Source organism: Neopelma chrysocephalum, unplaced genomic scaffold (assembly GCF_003984885.1).
Source record: "Neopelma chrysocephalum unplaced genomic scaffold, ASM398488v2 Primary Assembly neopelma1_279, whole genome shotgun sequence".
Classification (NCBI taxonomy): domain Eukaryota; kingdom Metazoa; phylum Chordata; class Aves; order Passeriformes; family Pipridae; genus Neopelma; species Neopelma chrysocephalum.
In genome coordinates, this window is record NW_020897941.1 from 58,980 (window position 1) to 76,600 (window position 17,621).

The 17,621-nt window shown below is 53.8% G+C and overlaps 1 protein-coding gene across 2 annotated transcripts in view; it reads left to right on the forward strand.

The window, feature by feature from the left end:
• Window positions 1–6,047: 6,047 nt before the first annotated feature.
• Window positions 6,048–17,621, forward strand: part of HOMER3 (homer scaffold protein 3) — a 25,554-nt gene continuing 13,980 nt past the window's right edge. The window contains exons 1-5 of one of the 2 annotated variants that reach the window (XM_027704471.1): window positions 6,048–6,279; window positions 13,945–14,088; window positions 15,585–15,741; window positions 16,708–16,839; window positions 17,238–17,345. In XM_027704471.1, the coding sequence (XP_027560272.1) occupies window positions 14,075–14,088; window positions 15,585–15,741; window positions 16,708–16,839; window positions 17,238–17,345 (411 nt within the window). In that variant the 5' untranslated portion in view covers window positions 6,048–6,279; window positions 13,945–14,074. The remainder of the gene's footprint in view (window positions 6,280–13,944; window positions 14,089–15,584; window positions 15,742–16,707; window positions 16,840–17,237; window positions 17,346–17,621) is intronic. The other variant, XM_027704472.1, reaches the window with a different exon arrangement.

Here is a 17,621-nt window from a genome sequence, read left to right on the forward strand (position 1 = left end):
CATTCCCTGTGTTCCCTGTCCATTCCCTATGTTCCCTGTCCATCCCCCAGGGTCCATATCCATTCCCTGTGTTCCATATCCATTCCCTGTATTCCCTGTCCATTCCCTGTGTTCCATGTCCATTCCCTGTGTTCTCTGTCCATTCCCTGTGTTCCCTGTCCATTCCCTGTGTTCCATGAGTATTCCCTGTATTCCCTGTTCATTCCCTGGTGTCCCATGCTGGGGGGGTTGCTCTCACGGGACCCCCTTGTTGGGAAAACCCTCCCACCGGGAAAACCCTTCATTGTAACAAACAACATTTAAAGTTTTGTGAATCCCTTTGCCTTTAACAGCCAGATCTCAGTCCTGGAGCTGTGCAGTTTGTTAGAGATCCCCCCCTAATGGATAATTCCATAAATCCAGTCGGGAACAGGCTGGAGAAAGGTTCAAACCACACCAGGATGGTGGCAGAGTCACTCAATTAACAGATGCCCCGGGGGCTGTTTCTGGGATCAGGTGATGCTTTAATTTTAGGAAAATACACAGTGCATTTTTATGTCTTTTGTTCCACAGTTTTTTCTCCCTGAGACTTCAAAAAAAACCCCAAAACTAAAAGGATTCTTCAGCTTTGTTTGAAGTTTTGCACTCAGAAGTTGCCTTTAATAATTTTCAGCCCCAGTTAGATTAAATGTGTTTGGCTTGTTGGGCATTAAAAAGGTTCTCTTTAGAAACTTTCCATATCAAAGGAGAGTTGACATAAATAATATTTGCAAATTCAGGGATCGTTTGAGGTCTTTTTTTTTTTTTTCCCCTCTGGAAAAATAAATAAATATATAAATAAAAAATAAAGCGTTGCTTGTGTCTCATTGAAAGGAAAATAAGAATTGCTTTGAAGAATTTCAAAAATTCCCCACGCCCAGGAACAGCTCCTGAATGGATCTCACTTGGACAGGAATTACGAGGCTAAAATGTTCTGCTCTGTTTAAACAAGTTCAGAAATACACAAACAAAAAATCATAATAATTTCAGAAAACAGCGTGAGGAAATGTCTCTTTGCCCTTGGAAAACAATGTTCACCTGAGCTCTGCTCCTCTGGCACAGGGAGGATGATTAATAGGAGCAGAATTCCAGCCAAGGGCTCTAAAATATCTCCTCCCTGCTGGAGGAACAGCAAGATTTGATTTTATGAATTTTATGGTCGCCTCTCAGCAGAGAAATCCAAAGGGAAGGAATTCCTCATCCCAGGGGCCCGCCCTGCCCGGGGAAAAGAGAGCAGAACCGAATGTTATTGCCACAGAAATTCGGGATAATGAAGTGGGAGATGAGGATTTTCAGCCCCAGCTCCCGAGGAGGCGGCGACCAGAAACCTTCGGGCAGGGTGGATCTTGATTTGAGGCTGGATTTGTTCTCCTGCTCTTCTTCTTGCTGGTTTGGAACTTCTAAAAGGGTCTGAAAGAGCACAGAGAGCAGCTCAAAAAACCACGGGAGCAGCAGGTTTGGGAATGCAGCCCTCACCTCGGAGGGAGCAGGCAGGGGAAGGAATCAACCACCCAAATAAAACATATTTTGTGCTCACAAATCAATCCTGGTGTCGATTTGGGTGGGAGCCACAAGCTCTGAATGGGAGCTGCACTGAGTATCCCACAGATTATTTACCACTTCCCGCTTTTAAAAGCAAAAATCCCTTCCCCGGGTCCCCTTTTCCACAGGACAGAACCAGCAGAACAAACCTCAGGATTCCAAAACGGGCGCTTGATCCACTTTTATGCAATGCCGGGGTTGCCCAATTAGAGAAATTAATCCTCCAGGAGCTAAGAATACCCAGCATTTAGTGCTTTCACCTTCAGACTCGCTGCCTAATCTACGAATAGCAACTAATTAAGTCTCCCCGTGCCCCCCGGGGCTGCTGCTCTCCTCGTTTTACAGGGGAGGTTAAATTACTTGTCACCGGGGCAGGATTGGTGTCAGATCTGCTGCTTTGGTGGAAGCTCCTGAGTCATCTCCCTGTGTTTTCTCCTCCTTTCCCTTTATTTCGACTCTCAAAATGTTTCTCCCACATTTCTTTTCCTGATATGTGGTTTTTTTTGGTGACCTTTGCAGTGCAAATCCCTCTGTCCAGAGCTGTCAGGAATCAACTTGAAAAACTGTCCTTGCTGGGGATTTATTCCTGAGGTGTGGCCAGAACTCAGACAGTTGCAGCTCCCTCTGTTAAAGGCCCTTGAAAGTCGAGCAGTTTTTTTCCAAGACACTCTTTTCCCAATTTTCAAACCAATGTTCCCTTTTCTTATTGGGAAAACACCAGGAATTCTTGACCATGAAAACCCCTGCACACCAGGCTGTGCTGCCTCGCTCTGTCTCCTGGCCAGATGTGGATAAACCCTTCTAGGCACAGACAGCTCCTTTTCCTCCAGTTTTCACTGGAAAAATGGAAGGAGAAAACCTGCTTGGGAATGGGTTTTCCCATGTGGAATTCTGTCCCAGCTGCTTCCAAGGTGAGCAGGAATGTCTGGGAGTGAGGGTGATGTGTGTGATGTAGATCCCTGGGTGGGAAGGGAGACCAGAGAAGCAGCTATTCAGAGGATTCCAGAGTTTAGAGGTTTTGGGGGACAGAGGGTTCCAGGAGACAGAGGATCCCAGAGACTGGAGGATTCCAGGAGCTAGAGGGGCTTGGAGGGAAGAGGGTTCCAAGGGACAGAGGATTCCAGGGATTGGAGGGTTCCAGGGGGACAGAGGGTTCACTCCTGCCCAGTGAGAGCAGCCAAGGGGTTTTTTTTCTCCCTTAAAACACAAATGAATGAAGGTTCTTTACAAAAGTCACAGAATCACGGAATTATTTAGGTTGGAAAAGACCTCCAGGATCACCAATCCGACCTTTGAAGAGATCACAAATCTCTTCCAAGGTGCCTTTTTCTCCCGGGATCAAATTATCCTCCTGTTCCACTCCACAGCCTCAGGTTCTTGTGTGTTCTGTGAAAACACCACAGGAGGAAGGTGAGGAGTCTGCCTTGATCCTTGTGGGTCCCTTCCAACTGGGGATATTCCAGGATTCCCTGCTTCTGTGATTCTCAGGCAGTTGTTGAACTCGTGTGGAGCAGATTCCTGGATTGCTGTGCCTGTGCTGCTGCTTCTCCTCCCAGCACAGCAGCGTTTGCACTTCCCACGGAGGGATGGAAAGGTGGGAACAGCCTTGTGTGGACCAGGGAATTGCATCCACTGGGTGCCTGAAAACCAGGAGACTGGAGAGCTGCTGGCACAGCCCCTCCCTGGCTGCACTTCTGAGCCTCACATCCCAGCTGGGAAGGGACCTCCTTCCTCCCAGGATCCCTTCACCTAAATTCCCACTCCCTGCATGCCAAGGGCTACCTGGAAACTGCTGCAGCAGCCTGGCTGTGGGAACTGATGGCAGGGGAAAGGATCCAAGTTGCCCTGCTCCTCTTTGGGGACACTCCTGGGGCGGAAGGAAATATGAACAGAACCCAAAACCCCACCCCAGAAAACCCTCCCCGGGCCAGGGTCGAGCTGAGCTCCCGCTGATCTAATTACCCCAATTTCTGAGTGCAGGAATAATTAGCTTCCAGGAGGAGTGGGAGACGAGCAGGTCGATGGGAAGGATGCCGTGCCCTACTTCCAGCGGGGTTTTGGTGCAGCTGGAGTCCTTTTTTTTTTTGTCATTGGTGGCCTGGAAGGACACTGGGAGGACACAGGGCACGGGAGGGCTGCTGGCCCCAGAGCCAAGGTGGCCCCTGAGCTGCTGGTTTGCTGCCAGTTGGGCACAGCCGCCCACCTCCACCCTGCCAGGACCTTGCCAAGCGTGGCCACCCTTTCCCGTGGCTTTTCCCCTCGGTGCCAACAATCCTCTGCGCTGGCATCTGCTGTCCTGGCTTCAAGCAGAGCTCCTCAATGACCCCAAACACGGGGACAGGGGCGGTGGGGGGGACACCAAGGACAGGGAATCACACCTGGCTCAGGGAATCTCCCTTCCAGCACAGCACAGAGCACGTGGGAGGCGAGAGGCCTCAAGCGGAGCAGGAGCAGGGGGGTTTTCCTGTTTTCCCTCGTTTTCACGCTGCCAGGATGGAATTCTGGCAGGAATGCTGCTGAATTAGGAATGGCTGCTCCCACCACGGGTTGGGAAATTACCGTTTTTCATATCTGAAGATCTGAACCGAGAGAGAAATTAATGAGCAGAATTATCCGGGATTAACAAAATCTCTCCTTCGGGAAGATTTCCTGCTAAAGTGACGTGGAAACGCTGAGGTTGGAAAAGCCCTCCAAGGCCATGGAGTGCCCCCTGTGCCCGATGCCCACCTTGTCCCCCAGCCCAGAGCACTGAGGGCCACGTCCAGTCCTTCCTTGGACACCTCCAGGGATGGGGACTCCAAACCTCCTCGGGCAAACAAATCCCTATGGAATGGCAGGATCCGTTCCTGGCCTGGCTGCCTGTTGTCCCTGTGAGGTCGGGCCATGGGTGCAGCTCCAACCTCTTGATCAAAACTGTGTCTTATCCCTGGCCTGACCTGTTCAGCCTCTGTTCCCAGCCAAGAGCATCTTGGATCCAATTCCTTTCCACCACAGGATTTTATGGTCATGATCCAGTCCCGCTGTGTCCTTTGATGTTGACGTGAAGCACTTTTATTCCTTCAGTGCAGAGTGTGTGTTGTTCTCTCTCCTGGCTCTTCCCTGAGCCCTATCCAGGGGTTTGGCATCCTGGAGGCGTGGGCACGGGGCCTGGGGAAAGGATTCTGGGGGGCAGAGTGTCCCAAAGGGCAGAGGATTTCAGGAGACAGAGGATTCCAGGGGTAGAGACTTCTGGGGGGCAGAGGATTCCAGGGGACAGAGGATTCCAGGGATTAGAGGGTTTTGGGGGACAGAGGGTTCCAGGAGACAGAGGATCCCAGAGACCGGAGGATTCCAGGAGCTAGAGGGGCTTGGAGGGAAGAGAGTTCCAAGGGACAGAGGATTCCAGGGCTTGGAAGGTTCCAGGCTTTAGAGGGTTCTGAGGGGCAGAGGGTTGGAGGGCACAGAGGATTCCAGGGATTGGAGGGTTCCAGGGGGACAGAGGGTTCACTCCTGCCCAGTGAGGGCAGCCAAGGGTGGCATCAGCTCCTCTGGCCACAGGGACACCCCGTCAGGGGCTGATGGCCAATGATCCCCTCCCCTTCCCAGCCCTTGCAGCCTCCCTTTTCCTGGGGCATTTTCCCATTTCCTAACAAAAAGTTCATGGTTTCTACCAGTTTTCCACTGGTACAAGTGGCTTCATCAGGGATGGAACAACAAAGAGCCCTGATATCTGTGATATCCATGATATCTGTGATATCCATGATATCTGTGATGTCCCTGATATCTGTGATATCCCTGATATCTGTGATATCCTTGATATCTGTGACATCCCTGATATCTGAGATAGCCCTGATATCTGTGATATCCCTGATATCTGAGATATCCCTGATATCTCTGATATCCATGAAGGAAGAGTCTGGACTAAGGCTAAAGAACACGGTTTCTAGAATCCCAGAATCCCAGGATGTCTTGGGCTGGAAAGACCTTAAAGATCATCTCATCCCACCCTCCCCTGCTGTGGGCAGGGACCCCTTCCACTATCCCAGCTTGCTCCAACCTGGCCTTGGACGCTTCCAGGGGCAGCCACAGCTGCTCTGGGCAACCCGTGCCAGGGAGGAACCCCTTCCCGACATCCCATATCCCATCCAACCCCTCTGGCAGTGGGTGGCGTGGTGGCGGGCGGGCAGCGGAGCCCCCCGAGCCCCGCCGTGCCCGGCAGGTGGTGCAGCCGAGCCGGCCCCGGGAATAAAGTCGGGAGAAGGAGCCGGGAATTGCGAGCGGGATGGGGAGCGCGTAGGGGCGGCAGCGGCGAGAGAACAAAGAAAAAAGCTCCGGGGCTGCGCCCACACACACGCGACTCGCGGGGAGACGCTTCGCCTGCCCAGGGCTCGCCGAGGCACCACCTCATCCCGCCGCTCCCTCCCTCCTCTCCCTCCCTCCCTCCCATGCTGGAGGCGAGCAGGGATCCTGGGGAGAAGCGCCGGGGCAGCGCCGGGGTGCGCGGGGGTCCCGCCGGCCCTGCCCGCCCCTGCCCCGCACACGCTCCCCCCGCCGCGGGAGCCCGGTGAGATTCCGCAGGAAATTTAAAGAGCATCCGGATCCGGAGAAAAGACAGAGAGAGAGAGAAGAAAGAGGAAGGGAGAAAAGAAATCCAAACGCGGAGAGAGAGAAAGAAAGAGAGAGAGAGAGAGACCCTGCAGGAGGGAGGACGGGAGAGACGCGACGCCCGCCAGGGATGGGGTGAGAGCGGCGCTTTCGTTGTTCTGGGCTTTGCTTTTTCGGTGGTCATGGCCGCTGAGCTGCTTTTTGAGGCAGCGACGAGAGAAATCGGAGGTTTAAATGGCTTTTTAAAAATTATTATTATTTTTTTCCCTCCCCCCACCACGCCGCGGGCTTTTAAAGTTAAGCTTTTTTTATTTTTACGGGTTAGAAAAGCGGGGGGATCGCAACTTCTCAAATGAACTCGCGTGGAAAGGGAGGCTCCGCTGGTCTCTGCGCTGTGTGGAATCCGAACTGGGAGGGCTGGAGAGCCGGGTTGCGTTCGCAAACTTTCCCAGAAGTTCAAAATGAGGGATTTTGGTTTGGCTGTCGTGACTTTGGCATTCGGTGACACGGGTCCTGTTTGCATTTCCAGCCGGATAAAGAGCCGCTGGAAAATCCCTGGTGATCCAGTTTCTGATCCCTCCCCTCAGATTTTCCGAGAGTGAAATAACGCTGCATGGATGTGGCAGCGGATTTTGGCATGGAAATAGGAGCTTAGCCTGGTATTTAATTTATGTCCCAGTTGTGAGTCTCAACCACGGAACTTTTAGGACCTGACACGTTGTGAGTTCCTTGTGCAATAAAGTCTCCGGGGCCGCTTGAAAACCCGGTGGACCTGGAGGAATCCTGCCTGATAATTCCCTCCAACCGTGGGGGGTTTGGCAACGCAGAGGAAACAAATCCATTCTCGGGGACTTTGTTTTCCTTCAGTCATTTTTTCCTCTTGGAATTTTATCCCCCCCTCCCCCCGATAAAACGATTGAACAGTCAAAGGCTGATTTAAGGAGCAGGAGAGGCAGAAGTGAGGAATCAAAAGTGACAGTAGTGTGAGTCTGGCAGAAATCCTTTGAAGCTGGCAGAGCATGTGCTGATCCAGGTTAAATCACAGTGTCCCTATTTCCCTGCCACTTTTCCTGTGATCTCTGCAAAGTTACTGTAAAACTTCTGGAACTGCCAGGGAGGGTTTTTAACAAGCCGAGAGCTGGGAAGCAGAGCTTTAAATTGAAGTTTTTGGGTGAATCCTCCTTGGATCTCCTGCAGGCACACCCTGGGATTTCTCTAGGGGGTTTCCAGCTCCCATGGAAAATGTTGGGATACAGTTTAAGCATCACTGTGTGATTATAGTGGTGGAGAAGCAGGACTGTTGTTAAGCCAGAGGTGACATTTCCATCCAAAATTCCACTCGGCTCCGGGGATAAAAGTGTGGCTTTGCCTGTGTGTTGGTCACACAGGGGTGCTGAGCAGCTTCCAGCAGCATTTCCATAACTCTGGATACTACAGAGGTTGGAAGCACATCACCTCTCAGCTCACATGCAGGCAGCTGATCTCAGTTAACTCGATTTTAAAGCAGGAATTCTGCTTTCCTTCCTCCATATATGAGATTTCTTGGTGACATCGTGCTCTGGGTGAGTTCTCCATGGATTCATCTGCACCCACTGGTGCCTTGGCACTTCCCCTCTGAAAGGGGCAGTTGGGAATAACACCCAATCCTGAGGGAAGTGAATTTAGTGACACCCAACCGAGCCTTTGGTGCTCACATTTCTGAGCCTCTGTGGGTATTGTGAATTATAAAGGAGGTGCTGAGAGGACTGTAAAATATAAATGCAGGGAGATGCAACTTACTGGCTTCTAATTTACCCCCCTGTCACGTTAATTCTCCCCTCTTGCCTGCACTGTCCTCCACTGAGCTCTGCTGCACAGGCAGCTCGAGCTGGCCTTGTCCTGGAGCTGCTCCTGGAGCTGCTCCTGGAGCCCTGCTTGTGCTCCTGGAGCCCTGCTTGTGCTCCTGGAGCTGCTCCTGGAGCCCTGGTTGTGCTCCTGGAGCCCTGGTTGTGCTCCTGGAGCTGCTCCTGGAGCCCTGATTGTGCTCCTGGAGCCCTGGTCGTGCTCCTGGAGCTGCTCCTGGATCCCCGGTTGTGCTCCTGGAGCCCTGGCAAGGGCAGGGAGAAAACAGCAGCAGATCTTGGGGACTTTTCCCAGTGATCTGTGCCTGGAAGTGCCGTGGATCCTGGAGCAGAGACAGAACGTGTTGGAGTCACAGAGCATTCTGAAATGTTCTTGTGCCTCCACGTCTCTGGTTCTAATTACTCCAGGACATGTTTTCTGGGATGTGTAAAGAATTACTGAGCTCCAGTCTGGCTCTGCTGGTTGTTGGTTGTTTTTTTTTTTAACTTTTAATTGCTGCACAGGCTTCCAGCAGTGGCCTGTGTGTCTCAAAAAGAGCTCCTGCAGCTTGGTAGCAGAAGGAACAGTCGTCCCAGGAAAAGGTGAATGCCCAGGTTGTGTTGGGGACACCCAGCAGCCAAGATGCTCCGTAGGTGGGGACTGGTTTCCTAAGGAAAAGAAATCCCTCTCAGCTCTGTTGTGTCTTTAAATGACCTTGATCCCCCCTCTCTGTGTGTGTGTGTGTGTGCCTGACCTTGCTGGTCGCTGTTCCCTGAGCTGATCCAACGGGAACAGGCTCAGCCAGGGTTCCCTTTCCCTGCACCCGGGGCCAGGAGGCAGCTGCTTTCCATTCCTGTGCTGAGCCCTGCCGGGTGATCTCCTGGGAACTGGGGGAGGTGGGAGGGAAAGCAGCCCCTGGGCAGCTCCTATCCCTGGAGCTGCACCACTGCACCTCCCCTGCACGGCTCTGGGGTGCAGCTCTGGCCTCCCTCCATCCCGTCTGGACGCTGGGATGAACCATCCCTGCCTTTCCCCCGAGGTCACAACGAGAGCAGAGCTGCAGCAAAGAGGACTCAAAAACCTCCCTGGTGTTTAGGGAAAAAAAAGGGCTGGGAATCCGTCCTCCCAAACTTTGTTCCCGAGGCAGTTTTTGCAGTTTGAGCGTGCCCAGGTCCAAATCCCAAACGTCCCGAGCTGGAAGGGACCCACAAGGATCATCAAATCCAGGTGCTGGCCCTGCACAGGGGTGGGGTGGGGACTGTCCAAGCACACTCTGCACCAGTGTCTGCAGGCTCTGGCTCCGAGGAAGGGGTAGAATTTGGGGAGGAAGGCCGAGGGAAGGAGCTGAGGGTTGGCTCTCATTAGCCCACACTTCCCCAAACAGCCCTGACACACAGTCAGCAGCTCTTCAAGCTGCTGAGGGGAGATAAAAGGAAACAACAACAGACAGCCCTGGAGGAGCAGGAGGAGGAGGAGGAGGAGGAGGAGTTGGGTTCTCAGGCCCTCTCTGTGCTCCAGTTCTGCCTTTGGGAGCTCTGTCTGTCCCAAACACGTGTGTCCCCCCCCCGACCCACCCCGGCCAACCCGGTAGGTGCAGGGTGTGGGGGGGTTGGTTCTCCCAGGGATTTCTGGATTTCTCGCAGGGACAGGCGGGCTCAGCTGACTCAGCGTGGCCCCGGGACGGCTGCCAGGGCTGGGCCACATTTCTGCTGCACTCACACGGCTCTCAGAGCCCTCCCAGAGCCCTCCTAGAGCCCTCCCAGAGCCCTCCCAGAGCCTGCAGGAGCTGCCCCGGGAACACCCGCCCGGGACAGCGGGACCTTTGGGGAGGTTGTGCTGGGGGATGTGAAGCTCCCACCGCAGCAGCTGGGAGATCCCAGGATTGCTGAGGTTGGAAAAGCCCTCCAAGATCATCGAGTCCACCCCGTGCCCCATCCTCACCTTGTCCCCCAGCCCAGAGCACTGAGGGCCACATCCAGGGGTTCCTCGGACACCTCCAGGGCTGGGGACTCCAAACCTCCCTGGGCAGCCCCTTCCAATGCCTGAGCACCCTTTCCATGAGGAAATCCCTCCTGATGTCCAGCCTGAGCCTCCCCTGGCACAGCTTGAGGCCGTTTCCCCTTTATCCTGTTGTTCCCTGGGAGCAGAGCCCGACCCCCCCTTGGCTCCCAAATCCTGTCAGGGAGTTGTGGGGTGCTCCCACGCCTGGAAATGGGGCTTCTCAGAAGACAACCTCATTTTTTGGGTTTTGCTCCTCCTGGCTGCACATTCAGCCCAAACCCAGTGCAGAAAGTTCCCAGGTGCCTGCACTCTGCACCCCCAACACCCCCAAACCTCTGTCCCCGGGGCTGAGAACTGCTCTGATCCCCCCAAAACAAGGGATTCTGCCGCTGTGGTTCTTTGGGATGGACTGCAAGGCATTTTTTGGGTTTTCAGGCTGCCAGAGGGTTCGAGGTGATTTTCCTCCGCGTCCAAGAGCAGAGAGGCTCCTTCCCCTGACAGGGAAATGAATGTCCCTGCAAAGAGAAGCTGCAGAGAGTGAGAGGAGGTGCAGGCTGGGGAACAGCACGTGGACTTCCCAGAGATGCCCTTGACTGAACCCCATCCAGGAGCACCAAGGCAGGCGCAGTTAATGAGGACCAAGTTCAGCCTCCCCAGCACGTTCCAGCTCCTACCTCGAGTAGTGAAAGGCTTTCTCCCGGTTCTATTCACCGTTTGTGCCACTTGGAGTGCTTTGAACTCGGCCTCTCCTACCAAATCTCCCTCAAAACTCGTGCCTGGGTTTGAGTCCTGCTCCGTCGTTGCTCAGGAATTGAAAATAGGGCAGAAAGTTTGATATGAATTCGGGGAGTGATGGCTCCAAAAGCTTCCCCCTGCACAGCAAAACACCAGGTTTCTCCTCCCTGGTCCTGCAGCAGAGGGTGGGGGCAGGTGAGCAGGATGTGTGTGGGTAATTCAGTGAACTCGGTGGGCAGGTCACGGGCAGAGGAGAGAATTACTGAGGACAAACAAATAAACACGTGGATGGGGGAAAATCCTTCAGGCTGCACAGAAAAGCAGGGGACAGGGACAAAGCCTGAGTCCAAGTGCAGGCAGGAGGAGACAGCAGCAGTCAGGGGTCGGTCCTCTCCAGGCTCTGGCACCTCCCGTGCCCCCCGTTCCCCTCTGGGTGGTGCCGGTGCAGGGACTGAATCGGTGCCATCTGTCCCTCCTTGGCACAGGGGGTGCTTTCTCCGGGGTCCTGGCCGTGGCCCAGCCTGGCCAGGTCCCTCCCCCAGCCCTGCCCTGCCCGTCTCTGCTCTGCTGAGACCGTAAATTAAGAGGACAAATAACGATTTGCTCTCCTGGCACTGGTGAAATAAGCAGCTATTCATGAAGAAATCAATTTGGAGGCTGCAGAGAGGGGAAATAATATAAGAACAGAGGTGGAAATGAGACCATTTTGCAATTTTACATCCTCTCCTAAACGACCACTGAGTCAGACACTGGGAGCAAGTGGGAAGCGACTGATCCATACCCTGTATCCATGTGTGTCCTCCCCAAAACCCCTCCGTGACCTTCCTCCAGCTTCCCTGCAAGGGGAGGCCACAAGAGGAGGCATCTGGGTCTCTGCTCAGGCAGCATCCAGGAGCCAGGTGCTTTGCTGGAATGTAGGAATGGGGGTCATTAGTTAAATCATCCCCTCTTTTCCTTTTCAACTGCTTGGAGTGTTAAGGGATATCCACCCGGGACGAGTCATTTTTAAGCCCTCAGGGGGCCCGTGGGATATTGAATTTTGCCCTTCCCCTTCCCCCCCCGTGCTGGCAGGAATGAGATCTGGATCCCTTCCAGTTGCCATCCCTGGATCCCTTCCAGTTGCCATCAGGCACTTGCTGAGCGCTGTCTGTGCCTCGGCCAGATCTTTGTCCTTCCAGTCGTTTGCTTTTGGTTTTTTCCTTAATTATCTGCGAAGGGACAGCCCCGGGGGGGGGATGTGAGTGGTTTTATTTACACGTGGCCTTTTCGCTGCTGGGGCCGTATTGTTGTGGGGACTCCCAGCTGGGAGCAGGAAAAGAGGAGTCAGCGTTTCGGGAGATTCCAGCGCTGCGCTTAAAACGCGGCGGGAGGGGGGGAGAAGAGGGTTGTAACGGGAGAGGGAACATGACAGCTCCAATCCCAGGCACTTCCAGGGCTATTTTTAAACGCTTTGTAGCGTTTTGGAGGGCAGGCAGGATGCGGGTGGGTGCTCCTCGTGCTGACGGGTCCGGCTGTCACCTGCCGTGGTGTCCCTGTGCCGGGCATCCCTCCGTGTCCCTCTGTCCTTCCCTGCCTGAGCCACTCGGAGAGGGGGGTTAGATGGGATATTGGGAAGGAATTCCTGCCTGGGAGGGTGGGGAAGGGCTGGGATGGATTTCCCAGAGAAGCTGTGGCTGCCCCATCCCTGGGAGTGTCCCAGGCCAGGTTGGAGCAACCTGGGAGAGTGGAAATGTCCCTGCCCGTGGCAGGGGGTGGGATTGGGTCACCTTCAAGGTCCCTTCCCACCCAAACCATTCTGGGATTCCGAAGTCACCACATTTCCTGAACCAGCTGTGACTTCTCCGAGTTGTGCCCTGGGGTTTTCAGCTTTCCTGGGGTTTTCAGCTTTCCTGGGTTTTCAGCTTTCCTGGGGTTTTCAGCTTTTCCTGGGATTTTCAGCTTTCCTGGGTTTCCTTCTCTCCGGGTTTTCCATTGCTGCTGCTCTCTCCCTACCCGGGGTTTGCTCTGCTCCACCACTCCCCTTCTGAGGGAGCTTTTGTTCCGGAGCCTTTGCCTCAACCTTGTCAGGCAGGCGAGGATTGAAGGGCAGGTTTGCAGAACAGGATCCCGCACAAAGGAATTCTTGTACGAGCTGGATACAATTTGTATCCTTTGATGGATTCAGAAAAAAAAAAAAAAACAACAAAAAAAACAACATAACAAGCCAACCAAACAAAGACTTTCACAGAATCACAGAACAGTTTGGGTTGGGAGGGCCTTAAAAATCATCTCCTTCCAACCCCCTGCCAGGGGATTCCTGGATTCTGTGGCTCTGGGTGCAGCCAGATGGGCAGGGAGCTCGGGAATGGGATCTGTGAGCAGCTCCTATGGATGGGCAGGGAGCACAGGAATGGGATCCAGGTACAACCCTTAGGGATGGGCAGGGAGCACAGGAATGGGATCCAGGTACAGACCCTATGGATGGGGAATGAGCACAGGAATGGGATCCAGGTACAACCCTTAGGGATGGGCAGGGAGCACAGGAATAGGATCCAGGTGCAGCCCCTATGGATGGACACTGAGCACAGGAATAGGATCCAGGTACAGCCCCTCTGGATGGGCAGGGAGATCAGGAATGGGATCCAGGTACAGCCCTTAGGGATGGACAGGGAACACAGAAATGGGATCCAGGCACAGCCCTCCTGGATGGACACTGAGCACAGGAAGAGCTGCCCTGCACAAGGGCTGATCTCTGGGGGGGTTTCCATCATGCAGCAGCACCACGTGTGCATGACTGGAATCACTGGAGCCTTCCAGGCTCCTCCATGGCCTTCTCCCAACAGCTGGCACCTGCTGCCAAAGGGATTTACTCCAGTGGCACAACTCACCCAACCATCTCCCATGACAGGGATAAAAACCCCACTTTTGTTCAGTGCTGAGGAACCATCACAGATCCCAAGTCCTGTGAATTTGGGATCTTTTTCAGTGCTGAGGAACCATCACAAATCCCAAGCCCTGTGAATCTGGGACCTTGTTCAGTGCTGAGGAACCTTCACAGATCCCAAACCCTGTGAATCTGGGACCTTGTTCAGTGCTGAGGGATCATCACAAATCCCAAGCCCTGTGAATTTGGGATCTTTTTCAGTGCTAAGGAACCATCACAGATCCCAAGCCCTGTGAATCTGGGATGGACAAAGCCCCCGGACGGTTGAACTCCGTGTCTGTGCTGGGACATCAATAACAGCTGAACTTTTCCATCGCTAGGAAATGAATCCCTGTGGAGGCAACACCAAAAAGGAGCCTCAGACCCTCTAGGAGACACCTGAGGAGGAGCTGTTGGAGGAGAGACACAAACTAACTCCACGGGCCTGTAGTCCCTTACCCTTACTAACAAATGTCAACAACTAGGTAACTGTTGTTCTTCCCTCCCTCTGTTCTTTCCATCACTAGCCCAGGATTTGGGATTTAAGGTGCACAAACATTAGGTTTTTCCCTGTTCTGTGGGTCCTGTGTGTGTGAAAGGATGAGGAACATTTAGCATCTGGAAAATCTGAGTTCCTTCCAAAAGCAAACTGGGTAAAACCAGGCAGGGAGGATGTGGAGAAGGGGCTGGGTGAGACCTTCTTGCCCTCGTGAGGTTGAGCTCCTTTGCTCAGCTCAGGGGTTTGTGGCTCCACAACCTGGGCAGGGTTTGGTTCAGGGTTTGGTTCAGAACTTGGTTCAGGGTTTGGTTCAGGTTTTGGTTCATGATTTGGTTCAGGGTTTGGTTCAGGGTTCGATTCATGGTTTTGTTCAGGTTTTGGTTCAGGTTTTGGTTCAGGGTTTGGTTCAGGGTTTTGGTTCAGGGTTTGCTTCAGAGTTTAGTTCAGGGCTTGGTTCAGGGTTTGGTTCAGGATTTTGGTTCATGGTTTGGTTCAGGGTTTGGTTCAGGTTTTGGTTCAGGATTTGGTTCAGGGTTTGCTTCAGGGTTTGGTTCAGGATTGTGGTTCAGAACTTGGTTCAGCGTTTGGTTCAGGGTTTGGTTCAAGGTTTGCTTCAGGGTTTGCTTCAGGGTTTAGTTCAGAGTTTAGTTCAGAGTTTAGTTCAGGGCTTGGTTCAGGGTTTTGTTCATGGTTTGCTTCAGGGTTTGGTTCAGGCCTTTCCCTGCAGCAGCTGCACATTGAGGGGGGTGAAGTGTTTCCTTTAGTTCCTGCAGGGACTTGCTTTAATCCCGGGATGTGACCCCCTGGCTGCAGGATGTGCTTCCCAGGCGTGAGTCAAGGGAGGAAGAGCTGTGCTGAGGGGAAGGGTTTTCTTTGTGCTCATGTCCCAAACACATCCTCCATCCATCCACCCATCCATCCACCCATCCATCCACCCATCCATCCATTTCCCTGGAGCTCCAGCTTGGAGATATCCTACAGCCAGAGAAATCCTGTTCCTGGGGAAGCACCGAGGTGATGAGTGAGGGTGAAAGGAAGCTCCAGATCAGGCTGAAAATATTACAACCCCTAATCACAACCCTGTGCTGGGAAGGACCACCAGCTGTGCCCTAAATATGAGATGGGGGGGGCCAATTGGAGCTGTGCCCAGGACATGGGGAAGGGGAAGAGCAGGAGCTGTGCCCAGGAACACAGGGAAGAGCAGGAGCTGTGCCCAGGACATGGGGAAGAGCAGGAGGTGTGCCCAGGACATGAGGAAGGGGAAGAGCAGGAGCTTTGCCCAGGACACAGGGAAGAGCAGGAGCTGTGCCCAGGAACACAGGGAAGGGGAAGAGCAGGAGCTGTGCCCAGGAGACGGGGAAGGGGAAGGGCAGGAGTTGTGCCCAGGAACACAGGGAAAGGGAAGAGCAGGAAACAGCTGCACTTCCCCCCTCTCTGAGCTTCCCCCTGCCCTGACCCAGCCCCTGCCCTCCTGTCTTGCAGGGAGCAGCCAATCTTCAGCACCAGGGCCCACGTTTTCCAGATCGACCCGGCCACCAAACGGAACTGGATCCCGGCCAGCAAACACGCCCTCACCGTCTCCTACTTCTACGATGCCACGCGCAACGTGTACCGGATCATCAGCGTGGGGGGCACCAAGGTGGGGGGCACAGCAGCCCCACAGAGGGCTCTCCCCCACCCAGAGCCTCTCCTGGTGTCCTTGGGGTTGGGGTTGGTGCTTTGGCATCTTCCCATCGTCGGGTGAAGCCTCGTTTTCCTCCTCGTTTGGAGGCAGAACCGGAATCGGTGCTGGTGGAAAACACGCCCCGGGGTCTGTGTTGTCACACCCTGGGGTCTCTGTTGTCACACCCTGGGGTCTCTGTTGTCACACTCCCTCCCCATTCCAACCCCACGTGTTTTCCAAGAGCCTTTATCCTGTGCTGAACCCAACCCCTGCACATACAGAGAGAGGTCGAGGAGGTTCAGTCACCTCCCCAAAACACGAGTTACTCTCCCTAAACTGTTCTTTGTGCCTCCTCCTCGAAGCCCTGTGATGGCACAGAGTCTTCCCAGGCTTTTTTGCTGCTCCCCTGCCCGGCAGAGAGGGTTTCATAACACCCAGCCCTGAGAGAGAGTTTCGTAATACCCAGTCCTGAGTGGTGGTTAAGCCTTTTTTTCCTCCCCCCCTCCTTACTTGCCATGAAAATGGAGAACAGCAGAAAGCTGTTGAGGCCCCAGAGACGTGCTGTCTCTTATCATCTTTTCCAGCAATGGAGGAAGCTGCTGATACTGAGGCTTCTTTTTTTTTTTTTTTCCCCTTTTCTCGGTAGAAAAGATGATTAAGATTCCTTCGTGTCACGTCGCCGGGCTTAGAAAGACTTTTGGTCACCAAAAGCCTGACCTGAACTGTTGTTTTGCAGATGAAAAGGCAGAGATTTCCACCCCTAATTCCCAGAGTTCACAGGGATCGTGGTGATCTCAGTGAGTGGCGTGGAAAAGGGTTGGAATGGGATGATCTTTAAGGTCCCTTCCGACCCAAACCGCTCCGTGATCCCATTTTTCTGTGATCCAACCCCACGCCACCCACCTGGAGCGTTCCCTGACCTGCCACTGCCTCTGTCCCCAGGCAATCATCAACAGCACCATCACCCCCAACATGACCTTCACCAAGACATCCCAGAAATTTGGGCAATGGGCCGACAGCAGAGCCAACACCGTCTACGGGCTGGGCTTTGCCTCGGAGCAGCACCTCTCCCAGGTAGGAGCAGCACCTCTCCCAGGTAACCCTGCAGGGGCTCTGGAACCCCTGGAAGGCTCTGGAACCCTGCAGCCTCTGGAAAAAAAAAAATAAGGCTTTGGGAACCTCAGTTAAATCCCTTCCCCGCTGCGCTAAAACCTGTGGGTGCAAAGGTGCAAGAAAGAGCTTTAAAGTGATGTTTGCAGTTTGAGCAGCGCTGATTAAGTCTTCAAGCCCCGTTTCTGGCGTTGCTGTTTGGCTGAACCCACAGCCCTGAGTGCCAGAATCACTGGCAGGAAGGGGCTATTCCCTGGATTTAACTGTTAAAGACAAACTGAGGAGCAGGTTGGCTGAAGTAACCCAGGCACCGGCTGGAGTTTGGTCCCCGTTTTGACTTTTCCCTTCCCCTCCTCCTCCAGTTTGCAGAGAAGTTCCAGGAGGTGAAAGAAGCAGCTCGTTTGGCCAGGGAGAAGTCCCAGGATAAGACAGAGCTGACCAACCCTGCCCTGAGCATCACATCTCACCAGGTAATGCTGGGGAAAGAGGCAGGAGAGGAGAAAACACTCCCTGTGCTGATCTCTCACTCCCATCCCCTTCTCCCCAAGAACTCTGTTGCCACACCCAGGCTGGGCAGTGGTTTGGGTGGCCCCTGTGACCCTGAGCAGGTTAATTAATGAGTGTTTTAATGGAGCTCCTGGGAAGGTTCAACCTCCTCCCTCTTGGCCAGTTGAACCATTCCAAGCCCTGCAAAGCCCTGCTGGAGGTGGTGGGAAGGGTTTGGTCACTGGAGGTGGTGGGAGGGG